Genomic DNA, 10,837 nt, shown 5'->3' on the forward strand with positions numbered 1-10,837 from the left:
CACAAGAAAATGGCTCTTGGTTTATAGGAATAAAATGACAGACACAGTGACAGGGAGCGCAACGCGATGGCGCAGCAGGAGGATCAGTGTTTCTGTTCTCATTTGATATTCAGATGGTTGGTTGGGAGCTGATTGGGAGTTTTGGTTTCTGTCAAACTAAAGTGATGCTGTAAGACGCACTCGTACTTCATTTCAGATCAGTGGTGTTGATATGAGCATCCTTAGCAACCTAAACATGACGCACATGTGTTTACTAGGCTGCTCTCAGGTCAAACAACCAGTGTGAATATCAAATGATGCAAAATAATTATCATTTAATGGAAGCTTTCTCATCCGGAGAATGGTATCAGGCATTCATAATGTATGCCACTTAATGAATATTGCACATTGCATGCAATTTCCCGACCTACAGTATGAAATGGGACCTGTGAATGAAACACACACGCAAAAACGCACACACACATGCACAAACACACACACTCTTAAAGGTTTCAACCTCTACTGTAACTCCCATTTTTTCGTAGATGTGTGTTGTTATCAAAACACACACATTTGCTGTGTGTGTGAGATTTACAGTGTGGCCCCTCCTGGTGGTCAGTGGTTTAACATAACCTTATTTCACACTTAGCAGAGAGGTGGGACACAGGGGCCTCCTGCCATCATAGCACACGAAAGACGATACACACATGCAAAATGGCTTCATCTCTGCATCCATCCGTCGAGATATACACGAGTCTGTTGGATTATTCTTTTAGGTGCAACGAAATAGACGTATTGATATAAGGTTATGATACCGTATAAATACTGTAGATATACACATTTTGTATTGTAATTTGTGTATATTCATATATAGAGGGATACTCTATAAGGAGGCAGCAGGAGGGGAGCAGCAGTAAAGTGTTAATGTTGCTGATCCTTGCAAACTCTGAAAACACATGTTCACGTCCTTTACATCCCCTAGATTTGTCATGCAGTATAAATAGACGTCACCTCAAACTAATTTACAGAAAAGAATTTGTCCCATAGCTCACAGACAGAAATAATGACAGGATTGCCACCCTTTTATTCTTACCCCATCTCATCACACAACTGGACAAACAATGTCCCCACAATGTGGGGGTTGTAAACAAATCCTACGAAGGGTGTGAATACTGAGATTTGTTTCTGTGTATGTGCAATGTTGCAGAGAATGAAGAAAGTAGTTTTCAGGAGAGGAGAAAGGTCAACCTAGTTAATAGTGTTGATCCTCAGCTTGAAAGACACTCTTCCGGCAAACTTGTCTCTTTCACTTCCTTGGGGAATGTTGTTGGCGTTGATCTTGCACTCGATGTTGACATCTTGATTGGCAGTAATGTTAAGGAACTTGACGGCAACCAAAGGCTGAGAGTAGTTCACCTGCAAAAACACACCCAAGGACGTCTTCAAACGCAGGAAGTAATATATTCTGTCTGGTACATCTTTAATGAACTGTCTGGAGATACAAGATGGCTGCTTGGTTATAAGCAGCAATGTTTACCAAATTAAGTCATTATTAAAGCTGTAGTTGGTAACTTTAATGAAAATAACTTTGTGTCATATTTGCTGAAACTGCCACTATACTCGGAAAAAAATCTTGTCCCTCCTCTTCTTCTCACTGATTGTAATGGCATGAATCCACCGTCGTGCACCAAAAACAACCAATCACAGCCAAGGAGTCTCTAACGCAGCACTCATGTCGATCACAGCGCTGATCAAATACGAATCAAAACTGTGTTACTCCATTGCCAATTTCTCTTCTCAAATGTCTACAGAAACATATTTTAGTGTACTGTTCAACAGTTGAAATAAAAAAATCTGTGACATGACCACTACAGTCACCAAGCACCGCTCGACGCCCACCTGCTGGACCAACGTTCTCATTTTACAGCTACACAGTACACTAAAATATGTTTCTGGGAACATTTTCAGTAAGGCAAGGCAAAGCAAAGCCTTGTTTGACAGTTTGACCCAGCCCCTCGGAAAGTGCGCCAAGCTTTGAAGCCAATTATCGAAATGGAGAAACGATGTAATTACACTGTCACGTGATGCCCTGCGCCCCAAATAGACTTTTTCCCATTGACTTACATGATGAAAGAGATGACTGTAAATTAGTGGATACATTTTATTAGCGTTACAACCCTCGTGAAATGACTCCTTAAAACTATCAGGATTTGATCCATTTGGTCCAATAACATTTCTAAAGTCTAGAAGAGCCACATGCTTAAATCATTTTATCCCCATTTAAATAAGCGGAGGGCTAAACTGGAAGTTAGCCACTCGGCTACCATAAGTCTCTAGTGTGCTTGCTGTATGGGTCACACAGTGCGTAAGTAGTGCTGATCATCCGGGTAATTTTATAAGTTGCAGGTAAACCTTTTGGCTTCATGCACCACTGAGCAACTCTCATAGAAATGAATTAATCCACTTTTACGTCTGGAACCTCCCGTCTACAACGGGCTGGAGACGCGCCCTCGTTGAGGACTTGGCTCAGATTCCTGAGTTACTCTCTTATCCTGAAGCCTCCTTAGGGAATCTGATCCATGAACAGGACATTAAAGACTCCTTGGCTCTGGTAAGTTGTCTTTGTTCACTTGCAGTAAGGCCATTATAGAGAATACAGAGACAGTTTCGGCAAACATGAAAAATGTTTTTTTATTCAAATTAAAAGGTACCAACTCAAGCTTTCAGTTATTAATAATACTAATTCTGTTACTACAAATTAATTTCAGACTCCATCTTACCTGAGCTTTCTTGCCATAGTAAGGGTAGTACATAAGGTTGAAAGTGCCATTCGGGGGGAAGTACATCAATTCTCCAATTTTGTCAGAGTCTTCTTTCTGAGGGGGTGAAACAACAGTTTCATCAGTTACGGTGAAAAAGATCCCTTCATACATGAAGGAGAAGAGAAGGTGAGCCTCGTTAATCTCCTTCTTTTCTCTAAATCCAATTTCTCAGTGTGCCTACGATCTACTTCAGCAGTCTATTCATTGAAAAACACATCATCTACAGTCTACACTGCTACTGCATTTAAACATTATCTGAAGTCTAAAAACACAGGTCCTGCCCCGTTCTTACCCATTGATCTTTGCCAACTTTGTATTTCTGAGAGTGAACAAGTTAATGCAACACAGTGAGAAGAAAGAAAAAGAGAGGAGGAACATACACAGATGTGTAAGTCGCATGCAATACAGACATGATGGATGAAACAATGCAAACACAGACATGAAAGGGAATGGAGACGAGTGATAGGTGGCATATTGCACATGAGAGTGAGGCACAATAGCTATGAATGGGCTGAAATCCAAATTGTTATGTTACGCCTTTCATTGTGAAAGACAAAAAAGGGATTACCTTTGCACCACAGGTGACATACGGAGCCTGTCCGTCCTTTCCTGGCAGCATCCCAATCACCTGGTGAGACAAAAAGACAGCACGTCTCCAGATCTATTCCCATTTCGCTCTCGTTTAAACACAAAGGAATGAAACATCATGTTTCAAATTGCTATAAGACACACCAGAAATAAAAGATAAATCCAATAACCAGTGACTATAATCTTGATAATGACTTCCTTTTTTTTTTACAAGGATAATCTTTCCCTTATTCCCAACCAGTTTCATTATCTCAGTCACTCCATAGTCTCCTAGCAACACCATCCCTTTCCCTTCCCTCTTTCTTTTTTATACCCGATTCAGCTTGATGATGATGCATGGCCTGCCGTCCTGGTATCCATAGTAACGGTCAGTAAGTCCAGAGCAGTCCTCCAGAATGGTGCGGTTAAACTGACAGGAGCGCTTCGGGTTGTTCTTCACATCACCGCTGTCCTCCTGCAGGAAGTACCGGTCTGGGACGCACTCGTCATTTTTCTGGGCCTGGACGCTGTCGTTGTAGGCTGCGGGGAGGGGGGGGGGGGGGGGGGTTTATTTGGTTTGAAAGGGCTTATGACTCAACTAAAACCCTGGTGCAAGGCAATCTCCTGCCCGCTGACAGTAAAGGAATTATCTCTTATTAGGTAAAAACAATTCATTCTAGATTGGTAGATAATCCACAGCAGTAAGCTTTTTGAGTCACTGTACGAGAAGCCGGCAGCCAGACTTACGTGCCAGGAACCTGTCCAGGGCCTGAGCGTACATGTCCCAGCTCTCAGTGTTCTGGATCTTATAGACAATCTCATAGGTCTCATCTGGTTTGGGTCTAATCACCATGCCTGTGAGTGACAGATAGACAGCAGGGGGTCACAACACCATGCTATGGACTGTGACCTGTGTTCAGGCAGTGTGTACCATCAGTAACTGCACCTGGTGTAGCGAGCCTGTCTTGCCAGGTGGGTTTATGGTCGTCCAAGGTCTGCAGCATGACATACATGGTGAGTGCAAACAAGCCGGCCAGGAAGATGTAGAAAATTACATAGAAGAGAAGAATAAGACCTGCAGACAAAGACAGAGGAGAGCTGCATCAACTGTGTGCAATATCAGCCTGTCATAGAAGAAATAGATCAAATTATTCACCTCTATACATTGAAAGTTTAAATCTTAATCAGGGGGAAATAAGTAGGCCTACTTAGAAAATCAAAATCATACGAATGGAATAAATCAAGCAAAGTTTATTATTTCATTTAACACTGTACAGATCTGCTACTGAAAAACATATTAGAGATATATGTGTCAAACAAATCATGTGTTCATATTCTAAATCATCATCCAAGCCTATTTAGCTAGTTAGCTAAATGGCTAACCGTCCCTGCTAAATTAAAGGTTGTTCTTTCTCAAAGTGTTAGCTAATTGTATGAATTCATGAATGTAACTTTACTCCTAATATCATTTTAAATTGTGATGCACTCACTTATGTCTCAACATTTAAGATTTACAGTCTACATTTGTATTTTTAGCCTAGAGACAAAGTCTGCACTCAAAGCGAATTCAGTTTAGTATGATACACTTTAAAACATTATGGCCTTTGTAGTAACTAGAATACATGGTCTAAAAACATGGTAATATATTGTCACAATAATAAAATAAGAATACAGTTAAACTAAGAATTAAACAATGTGCTAAAAGTAAATTACTGCAATTAAAAAAAAATACAGTAAGTTCCTGTAAATGACATATACCGTCTACACTACACACATAATGCTATGCAAATTACAGTGGCTAACTGTGAAGATGTTCAGGCTTATTGGGCATTTTGTGGTATTAAATTGTAAAAGCAAATTTTTGTACTTTCAACGCGGTATGTCAGATACGCCCTGCAGACAGCACCCCTCCGCTTATGATCACATCTGATAAAATAATGTGAATATGTCGAAAATGACACCATGTCTACACATGATGTAACATTTCCTGTCTTTGCGACAAAAAAGAGGCATGACCTACGTCCAGAGCCAGCCTTCATTGTTTTATTGTGCAGTGACATTCTTACATTCTTTTGCAGTGACTGCTGTATCCAGACTTCACAATACACTTGTGCTGCTGGCTGTGCATTACAGTGCAATGAGGCTTGCAATTTATACACCAAGAAAACTTTGGGTAAGTGCAGTCCATTTGATAATTACCGTAATGCACATTTCTAAGTATGAATAATCGTACATCTGAGTGGATAATGGAATCAGTTCATTTCAATTAAATGCTGCTGTCGTGTTGTGTCTGTGTGGTCACTTTCTGACCAAACATGTTCACAGGAGGCCGGTTAATCCTCATTAAACAAGAGGAGCTTTATTCCATCTGCCTCTCTCTTTCTCACTCACACATGAGCAGCCGTCCTTTAGATACTTAAAATATCATTAATTGCACAACATGGTCTAAAATGAAGTTAATCATCTAATTGATCACAACATAAACTGTGTGTTTACAGTTGCTTTCCTCACATTCTTGGGTCCATTAAACCAAGATTGACAGGCAGGTCTCTGATCGGTTTCATTACAGTGTTTCCCTGTCCACAGAGGAGAGGGGATGATGACAGAGGGGGGCACAGGTGGAGGGAGAACAAGGACCCCCCAGAGACCAGGCCACAGGGTCAGGAGATTACAGGCCATCATAGACTAGGCCTACTTCATTAATAGTGTAAGAAGACCAGAGTGATAATGTTACATTCGATAGAAAGTGGGGCTGTAGCTAATGAATTTGTCATTTTTCTTTCTGGTTGATGCTTAAAAAAATTGTGACATCACAGTCTCCCAGGTGACATCGTCCAGTTGCTTAATCCGTCCAGTGAACAATTGAAAACCAAAGGATATTTAATTTACGTGACATTTGAGGAACCGATTAACTAATCAATTAACTGACTTGTTTTGGCACTTTCTTAAAAATTAGAATTAAAAAAATCATCTGTAACACTGTACCACTCTGTCACTGCTGTATTTCCTTCAGTGCGTGGAAGTTAGATGAACCGTCTCTGAAAAGACTCCTTTAAGTGATGCTTCCTACTTGGAAATGATCAAATACTTTTGAAGCAGCTGTTTGCTCCCACCTCAGGCATTCCTGTCTACACAGAGAGCAGGAAAACATAAATAGCATTTTCTATGACACATCCCTCATTTTCAGCATCAACACCTGAGGCCTGCGTTGTGTAGCAACTGAGTGCCCTGACCCTTGTGCCTCTGCTGGATGGCCCCCAGCGTGGAGCTCACTCACTCTGTCAGCAGGCGCTGCATCTGCCTCCCCACACAGCCGGGCTTACAGGAATCCATAACAAAATGTCAAGGGGAAGCTGCTCTGCGGGGGGCAATTATTACAGAGGGGCGTCTTGATGATTTAGAGCTTGTGTGTGCGTTTTTTCACCCAATTGTTCCAGAATGATCGGAATCTGGAGGTGAAGCGAATGAATGGGTGAGTAGGATAGCTGTGAGCATCCCGTCTGTCGCATGGAAAAGACCCAAGCTGAGTCATTAAATATATACAGAGTCAGTCCTCCAGACCCCGGACCAAGCCAGAGGCACTACAGCGAGAAAGAGCGAGAGGCATCAGAGATAAGATGTGACAAAACAAAGTGTTTAAGTGTTTTTCTCTGTCATCCAGGGGGATGTTGTGCTAACTGCAAATATGACACCACCCAAGGGAGAGTGGATGTGCACACGTGCATATGGGGGTCAAGCGTGCAGGCAGGGTGGCTTTCCCCCTGGCAAAGAGGGTGTTAGGTTCACAGTCTGCCCTCTCAGTCCATGCTGATGATAGACAGTGAAGCATCTCTCTTTCACCCCGGTTTTGTTTGCAGACGGCAGTTGAAAGCAGGGAACAAAAGGCCGGGGTGGGATGGTTCAGCATCCTGTTCTTTCTTCAGTAATAATGACAGGAGGTGTCTCTTTTCTTTCAGAATTAATTAGGAGGACACGCTGCTCAATTGCTTTGTAAATTGGTGATCAAACAGATCTCTGAACTCAAAATTAAATGCTCCAGAAAAAGAATAAATAGCTATGTGCTGTGGTTCTTTCAGTGTCAAACCATTTATTATCTTGTATATGGTCTGCAATCTTGCACTAAGACCGGCATCAGGGTTTTGTTTCCTATCAGGCCCTTTGAGGCTGTTTTCCCATGTTACACTAAGAGCCTTTTGTTGTTTTTGGAAGTGGGAGGAGCAGAACACTTAATTAGTCCTATTTTTAATAGAGTTAGTTGTTTGACCATGTTTGCCTGGTGTCATCTGGTGGCAATGTAACATCAAAATTGCAGGACTGTTCTCTTTTATCAAGGCTATTTCCATATCATTACAGCTCTTTACACAAAGCAGAACACACAAGCAAGTGTTCTGCGTTTCATCCTCAAAGGAGCCTTTGATCTAACACTCTGCACGTACATTATGCTGCAAAACTATAAGTGGAAACAACAAATTTGCCTTTTAAAAAGACTGGAGACTTGACTGGTGTGTTTTCTTGCCTTATTCTCACTGCATGCTGAGATACAGAAAATGGATGGATGGACTGCCACGCAGTCAAACAAGTGGGGGTTGAGGTACAGTACGTACAGTGTGTGCATCATTAGGAGAATGAAGAAGTGCTGAGGTGAAATGCCAAGTTTAGCAGACCTACATGTAGTGGCTGACGACAGAAATAGCCTAATTAACAAGCCTTAGAAAGCACAGCTTAAAAAGGCCACCAGACCTTAAAGCACCTGGGACACACTGAGCTGGATTAAGTCGTACACTGCGGGAGGATTCCAGCAAAGGAAGCTACAGTCAATGATCCCAACTCTGCAGTAATAGAACAATGTCCATTCATGAGACATTATCACTGCAAGTCAAATCATTTTCCGCATTATTCCAACCACAAATACTAAACTTTGGTGAGATCATGTCCCCAGTGTAAAGATCAAAAAATAATCTCAGTTCCTGAAAGTGGTTTACTTTGCTAGATCCTACCCTCTGAATTGATACCTTCCCCATCAGCCAATGAAGTCATTAGATTAGGATTAAATCCCTCACTGATTTACACTCACTGGGAGGGGCTGGGCTGGAGGTGATACAAATAGCATTTGGCCCTCGGCTTTACCCAGATTAAAATGCTCCAATGTCATTAGAACAGAGCCATATGTGCCCTATCATTTCATGAATCTTTGAAACAGTGGCAGGCTGGGTATATGGCAGAGGGGAGGACAGTATGTGGCAAGGCCGGGATTGCATCTTCAAAATCTCTGGGGGGGAAAAGCCTGAAAATGAATGACATCACGTTGAATACTCATTAGATAAAAGCTGCAGGCATGCAACCCTATTCCTACTTAACTTCAGCAACCCTGCAGCAGAATTCATGATGAAGCTAGCTAAAGCTCTCTCACAGACAGGAGCTGATGATATGCACTTTGCAACAGAGTGGAACCTGTTTCAGCAGTGCTGCAGTAATCTGGCTAATTCAAATGTGAAATAAGACCATATGCCTCCACCCTTGTGCCGAGCGCATTGCGCAGTGAAAGCAGTGCCATAAATTAATAAATAAATAAAGAAACTAGGATTTTTTTTCTTCCACCGGCTTCCACAGGAGCGGTGCCGCATTCAGGTTCTAGCACCAGACTGTAGTGGACAGCGACAGCCATCTCATTACCTGCGCACTGAGGGAAATAACAGACTTGTATCAGGGTGAATAGACATTATAGTTAGACTGTTCATCTCTGAAGGAGTCCCCTTCTTGCAGCAGTATGTTGAAGCTTTTGGAGAGGCTTAAGAGACTATGACAGAGACCTGTTACAGAGCCGAGGGACAGTGTTTGCTGCATTGCTGTAGCTGGACAGTACTTACCCCAGCTGCTCGCCGTCCTGCCCAGAAACTCCCTCGTCCTCGGGTTCCATATAAATTCCTTCCACCCGCTTTTTTCTCCATCCTTTGCCATTTTGTCATAAAAGTTTGGACAACCAAAGCTCTAATGAAAGTAATGCAGTAAGAGCCGGGTAGGAACAAATAGGCAGACAGCAGAGAGAGACGGAGAGGGAGAGATATGCTACTGTACCACCGCGGCTGTTGCAAGAAGAGAGGCAATTACTCAGGTCTAAGCGCTCAGACGCACAAATGAATGGACACTAAAGTAAAACCCCAGCCTATCTGATAACAGAAAGATGGATAGTTATAGTAAGAGGTAGCGGTCCTACTCTCCAGCACAGACCTAGTAGCCTATATGCCCTCCCCCCCAGCTCTTGTCTGCATGCCGCAGAGTTTTGATGAGTGGTGCAGAAATCTAGTGATACTGCGGTAAAGCACTCACTCCGCCTCTCTCTACAAGCACCCCCACTATCTCCATCCTCCCCCCTCCCTCCCCTCCTCTCTCCTGCCTCCATCCCCGGCACAGCTGCGCCCGCCTCCTCCTCCCGCTTGGCCAATCATATGCACCGCATCCCTCTTCCCTCGCGCGCCAGACGCATGAGAGACAAGCCTTGGAGCGAATGGCGCGGTGGCTGAGGGCATCCTTTTATTGGCTCACAGGCTCTTATCGTCACGTCCCCCAACGAAAAACCAACATGATATTCCTCTGATATTCCTAAAGGACTCTAAAGTGTCAGTGATTGTTGTGTATAATATTGAAATCAGCATCATATTCATGTCTTAATCAGACAGGGACGTTATTCAGTACATCATATTTCCCATCTAGTGTGCCATGGATCAGATGTCACAGAAGCCTGCTATAGGAATTATTATTTTTTGTAGCAAAACTAAAAGAGAAACAGGAACCTCAGATCATAATGTAGACACTTATATAGAAAATAAACTTCAACATGTTAATGTGATTTTTCTAAAACCCATCTAACTGTGAGACTGCATATTTTAGAATTGGTTGCACATTTTAAGCTACAGGTAACATAAATTGTTGGCACTATTCAACTGATTTTTTCCCCAGAGGAACAACTATTATAATTCAAACTATTAAGGCTGGTGAAGGTCTGATGGATTACTCTGAGTCAGTATGCAATTGTTAGTCTGTGCTGTACTGAAACAGTGTCTGTGGTGTGATGCATGGAGCCACAGCAGCATCAGCAGCAGCAGTGGAGGTAGCGCCCTCATATGGACTCTGCAGGCGCTGCAACATCTGCAGCAGAAGTGCAGTGGGAACACGATGTCCACCTCCCCGCCATCTCCACTGTAAAACAACACGAGGCATGAAAACATGCACAAATCCTGTTTGTTGTGTAAAGTTCATTATATAAAATTTATTTTTAATGACAATATCAATGCAAATATAGCACTACAGTGATTTCCAAGGTACACCGTATCTTACCATATCAATATAGTATGGCACTCATATAATGGCCACTGTTTTAGAAGACACACAAAAACCAACAGCTTCTGTAAACTATTTTTGGAAATGATACCTAGGGTTCCATATCAGTCTGTGAGAAGGAATCATAGTTA

The 10,837-nt window shown here is 42.4% G+C and overlaps 1 protein-coding gene across 2 annotated transcripts; it reads right to left on the reverse strand.

Annotated features, from left to right (window-relative positions):
* Positions 1-1,043: 1,043 nt before the first annotated feature.
* Positions 1,044-9,752, reverse strand: atp1b2b (ATPase Na+/K+ transporting subunit beta 2b). 2 transcript variants are annotated; one of them, XM_033640444.2, is made up of 8 exons: positions 9,236-9,637; positions 4,315-4,443; positions 4,116-4,223; positions 3,703-3,908; positions 3,370-3,429; positions 3,094-3,120; positions 2,760-2,855; positions 1,044-1,395 (listed from the first exon to the last, which is right to left on the reverse strand). In XM_033640444.2, exons 1-8 carry the CDS (start codon positions 9,324-9,326, stop codon positions 1,228-1,230), a joined length of 885 nt encoding a protein of 294 aa, XP_033496335.1. In that variant the 5' UTR covers positions 9,327-9,637; the 3' UTR covers positions 1,044-1,227. The 2 variants fall into 2 exon arrangements, with proteins under 2 accessions (XP_033496335.1, XP_033496344.1); XM_033640453.2 differs by lacking the exon at positions 3,094-3,120 and having other exon boundaries at positions 9,236-9,752.
* Positions 9,753-10,837: the final 1,085 nt, after the last annotated feature.

The sequence above is a fragment of the Epinephelus lanceolatus genome, chromosome 11 (genome assembly GCF_041903045.1).
Source record: "Epinephelus lanceolatus isolate andai-2023 chromosome 11, ASM4190304v1, whole genome shotgun sequence".
NCBI lineage: Eukaryota > Metazoa > Chordata > Actinopteri > Perciformes > Serranidae > Epinephelus > Epinephelus lanceolatus.